The sequence below is a fragment of the Rousettus aegyptiacus genome, unplaced genomic scaffold, assembly GCF_014176215.1.
Source record: "Rousettus aegyptiacus isolate mRouAeg1 unplaced genomic scaffold, mRouAeg1.p scaffold_m13_p_2, whole genome shotgun sequence".
NCBI classification, from domain to species: Eukaryota; Metazoa; Chordata; class Mammalia; order Chiroptera; family Pteropodidae; genus Rousettus; species Rousettus aegyptiacus.
In genome coordinates, this window is record NW_023416295.1 from 64614364 (window position 1) to 64632714 (window position 18351).

The window sequence follows — 18351 nt, forward strand, 5'->3', positions numbered from 1 at the left end:
TTAAGCATTCAGCTCAAGGAATACTACAGACATTCTAGGATGTCAGAAAAGAAATTCAAAAGATGGTAAAATGCAATTTATTCAAGTCTAAAGAAAATATAAAACAAAGCTACTAAATGGATTAACTGTAAGACGAGATATTTTTACAATGTACAGTACCTGATTAGAACTGGCTTTTTCAAGTCTGTCAATCATAATTTCAAATTGCAAAGGCTTAATTTCCATTTTTCTGTTAAGTCTATTTAATAAGGTTTCATCTTCTGAATCCATATCATAATCTGGTTGCTCGTTGTCTAGATTAAAGGCTAGAAAAGAAAGGAAAAATTCTTTAAGCTGAGGAGAAAATACAGAGTTAGATAGTATTTATATCTGACCACAGAATACTCCTAAATTTTAATGCAGTGACCAAAGAAGAGCTCATGAATAGACATTCAAAAATTGGTTTCAGAGACTAAGGGCATGACAAAAAGAAAAAAAAATTAATTCATGTATGATTTTAACATTTAAAAGAACAGTAAAAGCAATAAGGAAAATTAATTTATTTTAAAAATAAAGGATCACAAATATATGCTAAAATATAAAATAGCAATAAAAAATTATAATTTTCAAAAATTTATCAATATGATAGTTTGGTAGCATAATGAGAAGTCATGGAACAAAATAAAGAATCTAGAAATAAACTCAAGTACAAAATATATAATGGGAATGGTATTTCATATCATTGAGGATAAAACAGATTTAAAAAAGGAGGGTGGTGCTGCCATGACAGACTATTGACAGATTATTTTTAAAAAATTAAGTTTGATTCCTATCTCACTCCTAATACTAATTAATGATACATGCAACAGAGTTTTATAGTCAAAAAGAGAACACAAAAAGTATTAGGTGAAAATGCAAGGGGAAAATGTTGTACGGGCAGGTACAAACTCAGAAACCATAAAACTGATTAAATAAATGCAAATGCAATAATGAAATATGTTTCACTCATCAGACAGACTAAGATCTAAAACTTGATGATACATTGTTTTGGAATGAATGGGAGTAGAAGGCCTTCTCAAACACTGTGAGGAGAAAATTATAAACCAGTATTTGGTATTTAGTTCTTAGTTCTAGGAATTTATCCTATAGATGAACTTACATTAGGACAAAGACATATAAACAAGAGTATTAGATGTGACACTGTTAAGAAGTAAAAAATGCAAAACAAGCAGCATATTAGAAAAATAAATGATGGTTGGAACATATATGGAATAGACTGAAGTCCTGAGAATGAATGACAGTGACATATGTATAATGATACAAAATGAAACCGATCTTCACGAACATTAAGTGAAAAAAGCTACGGTACAGAATACTATATATAGTGCACTAAACTATGTTTTAAAAAGAGTAAAAAGGATGTATGTTTACATACTCTTATAAATGCACAAAATATTTGTGAAAGAATATGCAAGAAACTGGTAATAGTGCTCCACCTGTGGAGTGAAATGTAAAATAGGAGCTCAAGAATAGTGGAGAGAATTTAAAATTTCTCTTTGTTCCTTTCATATTGTCCTCTTTATTTTAAATATAAAGCATTTTAAGAGTGGAAAATAAAGGATTTTAACATTTTAAGCATGAGCATATATTAATTTTTAAAATATAAAAGGAGAAAAAAACTGAAGTGCCACAAAGTATGTGTTGAAATCACATGTCAAGATTTAGGCCAAAAGCAATGAAAGAGTTATCAATCATCAACAGGTTGGTTATTTAAAGGCTGCCTATATATCGATGTATAAATGAATATCCTATACTCATACTGTGTAAAATGTCCTGGTATTCTGAGATTCAGCATGACATTCTTAAAGGTAGTTTATAACACTGTAACAGGAACAGATATGTATATTTATATAATTTTTGTACAACCAGCTCCCCACTAGAGATAGTACTGATGGATGTAAAATATTTAAAGAAAAATAGCTAATTATGAAGCAAATGACTATATGTTAAAAATCTGAACTATGGTTAATTGTTTAATAAATAAAATTGTACTATTATATAATAACAACAAAAACAAGAATAAATGTTAGCTAACACTTATAACCTTATGTGGCACTTGATATGGGCCAAGCAGCATTCAAAGTGCTTCATACACACTGGACTGGCAGTATTTTGTGTCCTAATGAGTTCTACATTCTAAAATTTGTAAAAATTTAATGTATTTAACTTGTATCACATACTACATAGTAAAGTTAAAAAATTAGAGAAGTTAAAGCAACTGAACTAATGATACAGATTTGAAAATGATTCATTTAAAACATTCCTGAAAATAAAATTTTCTTCCTTATCTTGATATATTATTTTTATTATATGATTACAATTCAAAAGTATGCTTTAAAAATGTTTATCCAATCTACATCAAACTCAATGAGAGATGTTGTGGACTCCATAAACTACACAGATCATTAAAAATTACTCTTCTATTTACAAAGTAATGTTATATTTGCAAATTAACATAGTGACAGTCAAGGACCTGTTTTTTAGTCTACGGACTAACAACAAATAATAAAATCAGGTACCTCACATAACTAGAAGACATCTGAGAGGAAGATAGATTTTAAAAAGTGTTAAGCAGAGTTAAGCTAATATACTGAACTTCTAAATTAAACACAAGTTTTCCAAAGTTCACGGGCAAGGCTATATACGCAAATTTTGCATGAACAACTTTTTAACACACCTACCTAATCTTACCTCTCATTCTTCCATTTCCTATCTCTCTACTATGTTCTTATTCTAGTCTTACAAAAGCCAGTGCCCCAGATTCTGATACAGGAGAAGGTACAAGAAAAGCTGGAGAATAGTTTAAAAAAATTAACAGTGAGAACTAATAGCAGGTCTTACAATATGTAAATCAGAACCAGGGAAAAGACCTGCACTAGCACTGTAAATTTTCTGATGCTACCATTTCTTTTTCCATTTAAAAACTATACAAGAATATCATTATGGATTCAGGTACTGTTGCTTCTGAACATCTGTACTGTTTCATCTGTACCTCTCTTTACCTCAGATTATTTTATCTCCTCTACCAGAAAAAAAAGGACAAATTCTTTAAAGGCCGGGATTACTCAGTCATACATGTATACTCCCTGCACAGCACATAAAGTGTGCTAAAACAGTTGAATAAAAATACTATTTCTTAAATGTAAATGCGAGATTCTTTTAAACTACAAATGGAATATTTTCTGTAAGTTTTTTAATACTTTGCGTTTTGAAACTCAGAAAGCTTTTTTTCTGTTAAAAAAAGAAATCTTACAAATAATGAGTTAGTTTCACAAGCCAATCAAACAGAACAAGTAAAACAATCCCTATTTCTTCTCCCAAATCCCCAAAAGAGAGGAAGAAGATAGGCAGAAGGTTGAAAATTTCTCGATGTAATGATCAATAGGATCAAGATATGAACAAAATTAAGGTTAATAAGGGCATGTGTATGTGTTTGTGTGTGTTTGAGTAGATGACTTCCTGGGGTTAAGTTAAACTAAGTAGTACACAATAAAAAAGGAAAAATGAGGGAACTAGGGAGTGTGCATGATCACTATGAGAGGGAAAAAGGAAGCGGGGAGGAAAGCAGATCAGAAAGTTCCCTGCAGTATCCACAGAGTAGGTAGAGAAATTTTGCTGCTTTCTGGCAGGGGGAGCAACTGCTTTGGTGTAGGTCGGGAAGTGGGTATAACCGGCTGTTTGGATATATAAGGCATTTTACAAGTTGACTGGTTATAGCTTAAAGAATATATATAACAGAACTGATTGAAAATTAGCTGGTAAAGCAAATATTACTTCTAGTTAAAAGTACCTTTCGGAGTTCCTTAGATTGCCTTTTACTTGGATATATTCATATGTAAGAATCTAACAGGCACAGTTATCTAATGGAATGAAAATACGGAGACTCCAAGAGAAGAAATTATATAAGAAAATTTCCTGGAGCTAAAAAACATTAGAAGTTTTCAGACTGAAAGGCATTTGCCAACCATGGTACAAAATGAGCATGCAATTCAATGTGGCACATAATGATGGGTCAGTTACTGCCATTACTTCATATTATTATTATGAATATGAATATTACTATATAATACTATTACTATTATGTCTTATTTTGAGGAAAAACATGTGTTCCTCACATTTCCACTCAACTATCCCAAAGGAAAAGTGTAAGAATACCTACCAGCTTCTCTCCACCCCTTCACTCTCCTCAGCCGAGGAAGGGGTGACTTAAACTGATTGATGAACTTGGGAGGAGACTCTAATTATCTCAATACCCTTAGGTGCGTAATCTCTCCTGGTTCTTCCTTCCTTTGGAGAGGCTGTGTCTATCTCTCTGTGCCATGTGTCACTCCATTTCACAAGGAACTATACCACAGATGACTAACTGACCTTCAAACAGCCAAACCATAGGTGATCTGTGACTATAAAATGGTTCAGAGCTTAAAATATACCTGGGCCAGATTTCCTCTAACAGAAATATAAACATAAGATGGTTTCTGATTAAAGAAGGCAGACTGAACATATATTTGTCTTGAAATCTCATTAAAGTAAAAGCAAAGCAATTTTTTCCCCAAATGTCATTTATCCTCAGAGGTAAGGTGAATGAACAAGTAAAAATTATCAATCGAATTTTCAGACTTATAAAACACAAGGATTCAAACAAGAGAATAATGAAATGTAGAATGGCTGGCTGGAGGTGGTGGTGGTAATAGGAGGACACAATGAGAAACAGGAAGACTCCCCCACCCATCTAAAGACTAACAGAGAGTTGAAATAAACAATTACTCTCTGAAAGAGAGAGCAGGACACTTCTGAAAATAGGAAGACTGGTTAAAAATCTTTATACAAATAATTAGACATTCCCGTCATCCAAAGTACTTTTCCCTGCAAATGGTTGAAGAATGAAGGCTTAATCTGTAAAGGCTGATCCAGAGAGCCAGTGGACTGTGGAGTGCAAGGCATGTGGAAAGAAAGTATAAAGCTCCAGACCAAGGAAGATTAAATGAAAGTCTACAGGTTGAACCATGAACCCTCACACGACTGCCACCCCAATAACCTATCCCCTTCCCCTTCCCCTAACTCAGCTATGAAAACAAAAACATTGTCAACCACCCAGGAATAAGACCGAAGAAGTCTTTTCTGGGGAAAACTGGTCAACCCCCTAAAAAGCATCATTGGATAAATGATCTCACTCAAATATAAACAGTCAAGTAATCCAGATATTTGAGAAAAGAAAGCAAAGCAAACATTAGAAAAAAGAAACTCAGAGAAAACAGGAATGCAAGGCGAAGAGAAAAAATCTTCAGAGATAGTATGGCATCAATGAAACAAGAACAGAAACAGGATACTATATAAAAGGAACACTTAAAAAACTAAAAATTAAAATTATAATAGCAAAAAACCAAGAACATCAGATTTCTCAATAGCAACACTAAAAGTCAGAACACAACAATAAAATTATTCAAAATTTTGAAGGATGAAGGTTTCCAACCTAAAACTTTCCACCCCGTTAAACTATCAATTAAGCATGAGGCTAGAATAAAGACAATTTCAGATATGCGAGGCCTCAAAAAAATTCACCTTTCATGCACACTTTCTTAGAAAGCCACTGGAAGGTGTGCTCCTTTAGAATGGAGTAAATCCAAAAGGAAGAGAGCATGGAATCCAGGAAATGGGGAAACCAACACATTAGAGAAGCAAAGAGATCCCAAAAAGATGGATGATAACCATGCAGCGAGCCCAAGAGCAACCAGTCCAGAATGCAACAGCAAAACAAACAGTCACAGGTAAAAATGTCCACAAAAAAAATAAAACTGACAGATTATCCTATCCAACTGTTTGAACATATCAAGAGCTATACACTTCTGTGGGGAAATTTGTGGTGAATTAATTAAACCTAAACAAGAAAGTAAATGTAATCACTGTTACGCTCTCAATATTTGCAGAATGATAATATTATATACACTGAATATTGATTTAGTAATGTAATTACAGCCATAATATAAGACATAGAGGTGTGCTGAGTAAGGAAGTGAGAAGTAAATTTTAAAGATAATATATTTTTTAAAAAAAGTTTATAAAGACTGTTAAATAAGCCCATTAGAAATACCAAAAGATAAATACCAAAAGAAACAAGTAAAGGATTTGAAGTTAGGGGTCTTTCAGAATGGAGAGGAGACTGCCCTTTTCAGAAAAAAAAATTTTTCAGTTAAGCCTAATGATATATGAACTACTTTGATAGAAAATGTCACTTTAAAAACTTCAAAACAAATAAAAACCCAAAGACAATAAGAATGTTAATAATAGGGGGGAAGGAAAAAATAAAATGTTAAAAAAGTAAATAAAAACAAAGTTACTTTAAAAAAAAGGAATGTTAATAATGAGAACAAAGAGGTGAAAAGGTACCATTTATGGACCATAATTGGTCCATAAAAACCAAAGCTGTGAAGTAATAGAAACTCGGAGGAAAAAGTAAAAGAATTCCAGTTCCAGTTTATAGGTATTAATAATCTTTGCATTAATTCCACCTTTTCGTTATATGAGTGGTCACCAACCTTACAATCAAAATTTGCCTATTTAAAACACTTTACCCTTTACAAAAATGCTTCCATGAGGTCAACATAGTTCACTCCTGAGGAAGAAGAAATTTAAAACAAAAGTAGTCAAAAAAAAATTCAAAAGAAATATGAATTAAGAATAAAAATTTCTGAAGGAGTTCCTCCTCCAGAGCAGAGAAAGTTACTTGAGAGCACCACTTTAAGGTCCGGCCAGTATGGCCAGCTGGCTAAGTTGATAGCTATGTGCTGGAAACCAAGAAATTGGAATTCCATCTAAGGAAGATCAAGGCCCAGAGAAATTAACCTCCTCTCACTCATCTTAGTTAAGGTAATAAGTAGTCTATTAAAAAACGGAAAACACAACAACAAACAAAATCCCAAGAGACAGTATGATAAAAACTATTTGTTTCAAATCATAATACAGTTTTAAAGAAGTCTACAGCCATGCCACCCTGAACAAGCCAAGCCGATCCTGTCTGATCTTGGAAGCTAAGCAGGGTCGGGCCTGGTTAGTACTTGGATGGGACACCACCTAGGAAGACCAGGTGGTGTCCTTATTTTTTATAAAAAATAAGGGATTGTAAATTGACAAAGTCCTTGCAATCTGTGAGGTCAACCAAGAGTTGCCTCGCCTAAAAAAAAAAAAAAAATAAAAAATAAATAAAATGAAAAGAGAAAAAAAAAGGCTGTCAATTCAGCTTGAATATTTTCAATGAAGGGGCAGACAGATGCATTGTTTGATAGTTGTTTCTTACCCTGAGTTAACATCTGTCATATATTTTCTTCTCTCACACATCTAACAATTGTTCACTTTGAAATTAAAAAGTTTCACATGAAAATTTACTCATCTACACATATATTCTCTCTGATTTGGAACAGCAACAAAATATAAGCAAAACTCTGATATTTAAAACAGTTTCACAAGTGAATAAAGTGACATAAACAGGAGAATAGTAATTCCTGATTTCAAATTTTTTTTAATCATCGAAATTACTACATTTTTATTAAGGAACCTTTTCTTTCTTTCTTTTTTTTTTTTTTACCTAAAGTTGCTTGTTTTCTGGACAGGAATCAAAAGAAATAGTCTGTAGACACTAAAGGCAGTGAGAATGGAGACAATACCTACTATTATGCTTTTAGAGATTTTTCCTTACAAGCTGAATTTTCTCTGAAGTTCAATATGTATTATTGAGAGTCTATAATATGGTAGGTATTAATAAAAGAAATGCAGAATCAGATTAAGTGCTTCCTGAGTCTTAAAAAATTTTAATCTATGTACAACTTGTCAAGAGAAAAACTAGAATAAACAAAGATATGCTGGGAGATCAGACTCCAATTAGCTTTACCCAAATTTAAATAGTTATAATCTTCTTTATGAACACAGAATAAAATCTCAAAAATTAATAGTTTTTATGGGTAGTCACAGACCACCCTTCAATTAATCACATAATCCCCTTTCCTTATGTTGGTGGAAAAATACTAGGTGTGGGGGAAAATTACATAACTAAATATGGTTACTTAGGCAATATTTAATAAAGTATAAGTCTCGGTGGTATAAAATAAAATTTAGATAGTTTTCAATTTTTTCTTATTTTTTTTTTTTTTTTTATTCTTAGAATCCACTTTGAATCTTTTCCCTCTTTCAAATCTCCCTCTCTCCTCCTCTATACAAACCCTCTCTTTTTCTAGTCTATTCCTACTGGGGTCATTATTAAAAAAATGCAAACTAAAAAAGTTAATGTGAAGATTGAATACAGTTAATTTTTACATTAATACAAATAATAAAAAGTTACATAACTTAGAGCTAGAAACATCTTATTTTATAGAACAGAGAACTGTGAGAGGTTAAGAACCTTGGTGAGTTGAGCACAAGTTTTAGGGTTCTGAATCACAGAGATGTGATTCTCCCATTACACCACAGAGAAGCTAAATTATACTCTTCTAGTTCTAATAGCAGTAATGAAAAATTCTTTGATACCAAAGAGAGGAAAAATATAAATATCAAAAAATTGATTTTGTTAAATTTTTGACTTAAATGTTCAAGTTTATAAATTACATTTAATAACCACAGATAATGAAAGATTAATCTACAAATAAAATAACCATCGGTTTACTAAATGCATATAAAACAAGCTATTGTTAACCTAGTGCATCAGGCACTTAAGGATTTGTGAAAAACAAACATAAAAAATTGAAAAGAACAAATTCTAATAGAGTTTTCCACTGAAAGTTATTTCAAGCCAAGAAAACTTCCAAGATTTACATAAGACTTATCAATAATAATTTTTTTAAAACAAATAGAAGCAACATCCATCTTTACACGAAGCTCCTACTACCTTCATGCATCTTTAAATTCCCTAAATCTTTAACTTCTGGAAACTATTTCTTAATATCCAATCCCTTTAATGCAGGCAACAAAATAGAACAGAGGCACAAGTGCACCTTATTTGTAAGGGCTCTTCTTCAAAAGTATTAATAATAGCACTTGCTAAGAGTGCCACTGACTTAAAAACTTGCTGGTCTATCTTATCTTCCAATTCTGCAGTTTCTTTTTTATACAACTTCTCCAAATTATGCTATGAATCCAATAACAAGCCGTAGATTATTTTCAAGTACAACATGTACAACAGACTCCCTTCTAAATTAGAATAGATATCAATACCATAAGGTATATAGAAAGTGGGTGCAACAATATCTCAGACAAGGAGAGTGGCAGGAGCAGAGACAGAATAGGCTTAACTGCTAGAGATACAAATTATCAATAATAAGTCTGGATAGGAGTCTATATGCTCAAAATCCACCTTCAAACAATGAAAATTCAGAACTATAGGTTGTCAGAAACTTATGTGCATATGTAAGACATATGTGATTTTTTAAAAAGCAGAGTTGAATACTTTTGCAAGTCTAGCATCATCAGCAATGCTCCTTCATATTTAAGTTTCAGTTAAGTAGAACCTAGTGTATGTACACTGAAGGGGGCTCTGACTAGGCAGAGCTATGATCTAGGAAGCAGTTCGAATAAAACATCTTCCTAAGATCCCATATAATTCTTACCCTAAGGAAGTCGGGATCTGACAAAGGCTCTGAAGTCTCTCTTCGATATGTGACTATCATCAAAGCCTTTAAACAAGTGTTTCTCAAACTTCAGATTCACCAGAATCATCTGAATGGCTTGTGAAAACAGATTATAGAGTCTGATCACCAGTTTTTAACCCAGTAGATCTGGAGGGGAGTTTGTGAGTTCTAACAAGTTCCTGTGATGTTGGACAATGTTTTGAGAACCTCTGACCAAAGCCCAAGTCTTCACTTTTAAATAGTATAACCTTAACTTATGCCTAATACGAAATACACTGAATTTTTTAAAAATTGTAAATCTTTTCCGCAGTTTTCAATTAACTTTCAAAAATAGTTACCGACAAGTTAATATATCAAAGTTCACAAGCAGCCCAAGCCTTTGCTTGGAGCTCTCCAAGGTTCTGACAGCCTCCAAGTCCAGCAATTCTCAATACAATACTAAGAGATCATTAATGTTGAAAATCAAGATAACAAATCTTGATTTTGATTCTCCATGATTTCCTACATTATAAGACCTCTCTGTGTCTTTTCATGTAGAGAATTTCATCATTAGAGAGCAGACAGAGCCTAATGACAGACAGACCCATAGGATGTAATAGTGATTAAAAAAAAAAAAGTGTGTAAAGGTAATGATCCTTTTATATTATCACTCTAATTAAGCTTTTCCTTAGTCTTCTCCTCCTTCAGGCTCTTCCTCCCTTGTTTACTAACAACTCAATAGACAACTGGGCAAAAAACCAAAACAAAACAAAAAAACAAATCAGTAACAGTTCAGGAGATAAAAAATGCTAATGGCTCCTAAACATAAGAAAAGACATTCAACCTCAGTAATAATAAATTCAAATTAAAACCATACTGAGAGAAAACAGAGTAAAGTCTGAGTTTTAGTTAATAATAATAAACCAACACTGCTTTCTTAATTTTGACATAGGTGCCACAGTAACGTATGATGATAATATTACAGGAAACTGAAATTGGGTGAGAGGCATACAGGAATACTATGCACTACCATTATAATGTTTCTGGAAAGCTAAAATTTTCCCCAAATAAAAAGTTTATTTAAAAGAGTACTACACTAAAGTATATCATCTTTCACCTATCGGACTGGAAAAATCAAAAAATTCAAGGACTAGGCTACAGGGAAACAAGCATGTTGATGCACTGCTAGTGGAAGTACGAATTGGTATAACACCTATAGAGGGCAATTTGGCAATTTCTGTTAAAAAAAAGTATAATTACACCTTTATGAAACTATGTATGTTCATAGTTATTCACTGAAGTACTATTTGTAATAACTAAAGACTGAAAACAATCCAAGTTTCCCTCTATAGAAAACTGGATAATAATCTGGTATATCCAAACTCAATGGACTATTATGTAGCAGTAAAAAAGAACAAGGACACAATCTGTATGCTATATGGGATAAGTTACAGACTATATTCTTACCAAAAAAAAAAAAGTGCCAAAAAGTACACAAAATAGTATGCTAAGTTTTGTGTTAGAGGAGACATAAAAATATAAATTCATATGTGCTTCAATTTGCATAAAGAAACCCTGAAAAACATGGACTAATAAAAGTGATTACTTACAAGGGGAAGGTGACTGGAGTTGAGAGTGGACACGGAAGAGGATGTCTTTACTTTTTATTTTGAAATAATCTGAATGTATTGTCTATTTAAAAATATAATAAAATCATGTTACTTTGTGACTCTAAAAACAATTATGTGTTTTAAAAAATATTCTGAGTCAGTGATTCCTATGTACTATCTTAAATTCTCTCCCACTTTCTGTTCAGACCTCTTATCTTTCTTATTTACTCCCAATCAATCATTCAACAAGTATAAAATGAAGACAAAAAGCCTCACTTAAGACATTTGGGTTCAGGAAAGATCTTAACCACTACAAACTAATTCTAAAATTATATAATATGTGGGCAAGAATATATGTCCTATTTTTATATCTAGTATGTCTTATATCTAATAACTAATAGAGTAAATTAAAATTAGTCACAGAAAGAGAACGTAGCTTATCAGTGCACTAAATGGTCAGAAACTTGAGAGATTAAATAGCAGTATTCTTATAAAGGACATCAATATGTTCTAAAATAGAAAGCTTAATAGATCTGAAAAAAAAATCTAAACATACAGAACATAAAGTGGAGGGCAATGAATAATTTCCGTTACTTAAGAGACTCTTTGCTGAAGAAGATTTCACCAAGTGTTCTTTTCAAAAATCAGCCCTACTGGAAATATAAAGTATCTCATTTAAAAACATACCTTTTGGAATCAAAACACATTACAAAGCTACAATAATCAAATCAGAGTAGTACTGGAATAGAGTGACATACAGACTGATGGAACAGAAAGCCAATAAATTAGTAATTAAATGATCAAAAAGAGTTTCATGACTACACAACGAGAAAGGATATTCTCTTCAACAAATGGTACTGGGAAAAACTGGAAAATCCACATGCAAAAGAATGAGGATGAACCATTATCTTACATAATATACAAATATTAACTCAAAATAAACAAATGCTTAACCATAAGACCTGTAACTTAAAACTCTTAGAATAAAGCAAAGGAGAAAAGCTTCATGACATTGGGTTCGACTATGAGTCCTTGGATATGATACCAAAAGCACAAGGAAGAAAAGCAAAAATAGGCAAATGGGACTGCACCAAACTTAAACTTCAGCACAGCAAAGGAAACAGTAGGAGTGAAAAGGCAACTTACAGAATGAGAGAAAATACTGCAAACCATATATCTAGTAAAGGGTTCACTTTAGAATATATAAAGAACTCCTATAACTCAACAACAACAACAACCCTCCACACAAATACTCCAATTAAAAAGTGGGTGAAAGACCTGATCAGACATTTCTCCAAAGAAGATACACAAATAGTTAACAAGCATATGAAAAGATGCTCAACATCACTAATCATTAGGGAATCACAAATCAAAACTGCAATGAGCTATCACCTCATCCTCAGAGGATGGCCACTATAAACAAAAATTACACTTGGTGTGAATACGAAGAAACTGGAACCCTCCCTTGTGTACTATTGGCAGAATGGTAAAATAGTGCAGTCTCTGTGGAAAACAGTATGGATGTTCCTCAAAAATTAAAAATAGAACTACCACATGATCCAGAAACCACATTTCTGAGTATATGTCCAAAAGAACTGAAAACAGGATCTGAAAGATACGTGGACACCCATGTTCACAGTAATATTATTTACAACAGCCAAGATGTGGAAGCAATCTAAATGTCCATCAACAGATAAATGGATAAACAAAATGTGGTATATACATACAATAGAATATCATTCACCCTTAAAATAAATCTTGTCATATGCTACAAAATGGATGAACCTTGAAGACATTATATAGTTAGTGAAATAAGTCAGTCACAAAAAGACAAATGCCACATGATTCCATTTATATAAGGTATCTAAGACAGTGAAAGTCATAGAAACAAAAAGAAGAATGGTAGTTGCTAGAGGTTAAGGGGAGTGTGTAACAGGGGTTTGGTTCATTGGATATAGTTTCAGTCAAGCAAAATGAAAAACTTCTAGAGATCTGTTGTAAAACTATGTGTATGTAGTTAAGAATATTGTAGTATACCCTTAAACACAATTAAGAGTTGTTTTTTTTTTAATCACAATTAGGAACAATAACAAAAATCCATTTTAAACTGAATCAAGTAATGAGGAAACAGGCAAACTCAAATTGAGGAATATTCTACAAAATAATTGGCTTGTACTCAAAATGCCAGTGGCATGAAGCACAAAGAAATTTAGGAATAGCCTTAAGTGACAATGGAATGCAACACATCCTCTGGAGTTTCCCTTCACTATAAGGATTATTATTGGGATAATTATTAAAATTACTTGTAATTGAATGAGGTGAACAGATTAAATAAATTGTATTATACCAATGTTAATTTACTGATTTCGAGAACTCTGCTGTGGTTATATAAGAGAATGTGTTTTTAAAGAAACACTCTGAAGTACTTAGAGACACAGAAGCACAACATCTGTAACTTAGGGATCAGAACAAAAATAATGTGGGGGAAGAGAATGACAAAAATAAAGGGTGTGACAGTAAAGAGAAAAAGAGAGGGAAAGAATGAGAGAGAAAGCAAACAGTAAGTATTAACATTTAGTGAACCACAGAAAAGGATATACAGAATTCTTTATATTATTCTTGCACTTTTCCATAAACTGGAAATTAGTCCAATTAAAAAAATTTAATTAAAATTATGTTAAAACAAAAATTAAATAAATGTATATGTATATACATATATGTTTAAGCACAATTTTCTCAGAACCCAGTTCTAGGATATAGATGTCTAATATAGCTATTCTCAAAGATTAAATTCTGTAATCCAGAAAATTAGAAACTTCATGACTATTCCTATCTGTTTCTTTTAACATTATATGCCAAGTACTACTAGAACAGGGTCAAAGTAACCAAAAACACAGTAATCAAAGAGATGAATATGGTTTCTTCCTTCTAAGTAACTGCCTAAAAAGTTGACACAATTATAATATAAAGTGACTGTCTCAAGTAAAGGGATAAATTTGCAGCTGGTATCTCACTCATTAACTATGCATAATTTTATTCCTCCAGTGCCATCATGTTCTCTTCAAAACAACCTATCTGTCATTGTAACTCAATTCTTCAGCAATAGGATTTCTGAATTCCCAATATAACACTTTGGCCATCAGTTCCTGCTTTAATATCTTTAATGTCTAAAAATTCACTAGAGATGTTGCCAGAAAGAGTGGTCAAATAATTATCAGTTACTACACAGAATGTAAAATTCATGACTGAGGCTAGAATAAAAAATGGACTTTATATCACCAAAACTGGGCCCTTAATATAGTGGGCCAACTAATACTGAGGAGTCAATGAAAAAATGAGCTGCAATAAAATATTTTCCAATTCTTAAAACTATTGTTTTAAAAACCTTATATTTCAGAACACAATATAAAACCTACTCAGATCATTTTGTCTTCACTGAGGTGAAAAAAAAAATAAAATGAGACTTTTCTTTACAAAGGGCTCTGATGATTCATAATGAACGCGCCATGATCTTAATCCTCAAGGAGGCTATCCACAGAAAACCATTTGGGAAACTCTTCTTGGAAATCCTTCGAAACAAAATTATAAGTGATATAAGATATAACAGTCTAATATTTTACAGTCAAAAATTTATTTGAAACCAAAGTAATAACTAAATTATTGACCATACCTGGCTCTGAATGGTTTCCCTATTAAATAAAGCCATTTTATCTAAAGGCAAATATTTACTACTATTTAGGACATTTAAAAAAATAAATAATAAGAAATCCCAAAAGAATAAATTTAAAATTGTTTTATAAACTTCTAATTAAAAAGAGAAAGCCACAGATGCAAGCAATGTTATCAAAAATTCCCCCTCTAACCTATAGCTAACATCATACTCAAAGGGGAAAGGCTAAAAGCATTTTCCTTAAGATCAGGAACATGACAAGGACGCCCACTTTCACCACTCCCCTTCAACATTGTATTGGACGTCTTAGCCACAGCAATAAGACAAGAAAGAGAAATAAAAGGCATCTGAATTGGAAAGGAAGAAGTAAAACTCTCGTTATTTGCCAATGACATGATACTATATATAGACAGAGAACCCTAAAGATTCCACCATAAAAATGTTAGAACTAATCAATAAATTCAGGAAAGTAGCAGGTTACAAAATAAATATTCAGAAGTCACTGGCATTTTTATACACCAATGAACTTTCAGAAATTAAGAAACCAATCTCACTTACAATTGTGTCCAAAACGATAAAGTACCTTGGGAATCAAATTAACCAGAAGGCGGAAGACCTGCTCTCAGAAAATTTTAAGTCATTAATAAAAGAAATTGAATAGACAAATAAATGGAAGCATATACCATGTTCATGGGTAGGAAGAATCAACATTGTTAAATGACCATACTACTCAAAGCAATCTATAGATCCAATGCAATCCCTATCAAAATACCAATGGCATTTTTCAGAGAGCTAGAACAAATAATCCTAAAATTTATAAGGAGTCATAAAAAACCCCAAATAGCCATGGCAATCTTGAGAAAGAAGAACAAAGTTGGAGGTATGACACTACCTGATATCAAACTATACTACAAGGCTATAGTAATCAAAACGGCATGGTACTGGCATAAAAACAAATATATTGATCGATGAAATAGAAGAGAGAGCCCAGAAATAAATCTACGTCTATACGCTGATTTACTATATGACAAAGGAGGCAAGAATATACAATGGGGTAAAGACAATCTCTTCAATAAATGGTGTTAGGAAAATTGGACAGATACATGCAATAAAAGAAGTTGGACCATCTTCTCACATCGTATAAAAGAAGAGACTCAAAATGGATTAAAGATTTAAATGTAAGACCCGAAACCATAAAACTTCTGGAAGAAAACACAGGCAGTAAAGTCTCTGATATCATTAACAGGAATTTCTTTTCAGGTATATCTCCTTGGGCAAGGGAAACAAAAGAAAAAATAAACAAATGGGACTACATCAAACTAAAAAGGTTTTGTACAGCAAAAGAAACCATCAACAAAACAAAACGACAAATGACTGTTTGGGAGAAGATACTCGCTAATGATACATCTGATAAGGGGTTAATACCCAAAATTTATAAAGAACTTACACAACTCAACGACAAAATAAAACAAACGATCCAATTAAAAAATGGGCACAAGATCTGAACAGATACTTCTCCAAAGAGGAAATATGGATGGCTAACAGACATATGAAAAGATGCTCAAGGTCGCTAATCATCAGGTATCACCTCACACCTGTCAGAATGGCCCTCATCAATACATCAAAAAACAGCAAGTGTCAGAGAGGATGCGGAGAAAAGGGAACCCTCATACATTGTTAGTGGGATTGCAAACTGGTACAGACGCTATGGAAAATAGTATGGAGGTTCCTCAAAAAATTAAAAATTGATATACCTTTTGACCCAGCAACTGCACTTCTGGGTATTTATCCAAAGGAAAACAAAACAATAATTCATAAGGATCTATGCACTCCAATATTCATGGCAGCACAATTTACAATAGCCAAAATATGGAAGCAACCTAAATTCTTATCAACGGATGATTGGATAAAGAAATTATGGTTCATATATAAAATGGAATATTACTCAGCCATTAAACAAAATGAAATCCTACCATTTGCAACAACATAGATGGACAGAGAGGTTACTACTCTGAGTGAAATGAGTCAGAGAGAAAGATAAATACTATATGATTTTGCTTATATGAGGTATCTAAGGAACAAAAAGAACAAACTAATCAAAAACAGACTCACAAATATAGTGGACAATTTGGTGACGGACAGAGGGGGGGGGTTGGAGGGCTGAGAGAATGGGGTGAAGGGTTAAAGAAGTACAAATTAGCAGTTGATAGTTGGGCACGGGGAGCATGGCAGAGGGAATGCAGTTAGCAATGATATGATGGCTAAGTGGAGGACCAGGGGAGGGAAGGAGCAATTGGGGGGATCATTTTATGAACATCATAGATGTGTAACCAATGTACTGTATACCTGAAACTAATTTAAATGAATTTATTTTAAAAACTATGAAATTGTATGTGAAAACTAGAAAAAAAATCTCCCTCCAAAAAAAAATAGCAATCTGTTAATTTTAACAAGTTAAAAACAAAATCATAGATAGGACTTCCTGTTTCCAGTCAGATATGAAGAGCTTTTAAGTTACCACTCTATTCTAACAAGAAAAAGTTAAACTAAAAAAATCAAAAACTCTTCTTATTTCCATCAGAGAAGTGAGGCCACAGGGCAAACAGCTGTCCCCAAAACTGGAAAGGCAGGTAAAGACAGAGAATCACAACTTACCAGAGCAGAAACTCACTAGCAGAAACCACCCTGGGAACCAGTGCCAGGGTAGGAAAACATGAACTGCAATCAACAAACTGCTGGAATCTCAGTGTAGACAAGTCTGAGGAAAAACTCTAGGGGGACCCTGTAATGAAGAGTGGGAGGGTGGGGGAGTAAGATACATTTTGGTAAGTTTTACCTCCAGGAACTCTACCAGGTCCTCACAGTGAATATTAGAGGAAAATCCCCTCTTGCTTCAGGCAAGAGGAAGGGAAAAGGAACCATCTGAAATATGCCAGAGCACTGTATTCTTCCTAACAAAGTCACTCAGGAGAAACTATTTTACCACAGCCAAACTTTCTGGGACTTTATCAGAGCCTCACTGACCTGGGGTAAAGGAAATACCCAACTCCAACAACCTGTAGGCATCCTGTTCCATCTAAGGTGAGAGAAAAACTGAAAAGCACTAGTCAAGTACAGAGTCCAGGGCCAGTAGGTCACCAAAAGACTGAGACCTAATCTAAGACTTAGAATGCTTCCCTTCCATCCATACCTTACCACTACATCATTAAAGTCCTATTTTTCTTAGTTCCTTTTACCTAAACCTAGTACATCACTGTCACTTTTCAACAGAAAGGCATGGTAAGGCAAAAAACAGTTTGAAGAGGCTGAACAAGCATCATAAACAGAGTGAGATATGGTAGGAATGTTGAAATTATTAGATCGGGAAATTTAAACACAATGATTAAAGGCTTTAATAGAAAAAGTAGACGCCATGAAAGAACAGATACATAATCTAAGCAGA

At 32.9% G+C, this 18351-nt stretch overlaps 1 protein-coding gene across 3 annotated transcripts in view; it reads right to left on the reverse strand.

Moving 5' to 3' along the window:
• The window catches only part of EPC2 (enhancer of polycomb homolog 2), a 103442-nt gene that overhangs the window by 33398 nt on the left and 51693 nt on the right, over window positions 1–18351 (reverse strand). For all 3 annotated transcript variants that reach the window (XM_016151135.2, XM_016151136.2, XM_016151137.2), the window contains exon 3: window positions 160–305. In XM_016151135.2, coding sequence (XP_016006621.1) covers window positions 160–305 — 146 coding nt within the window. The remainder of the gene's footprint in view (window positions 1–159; window positions 306–18351) is intronic.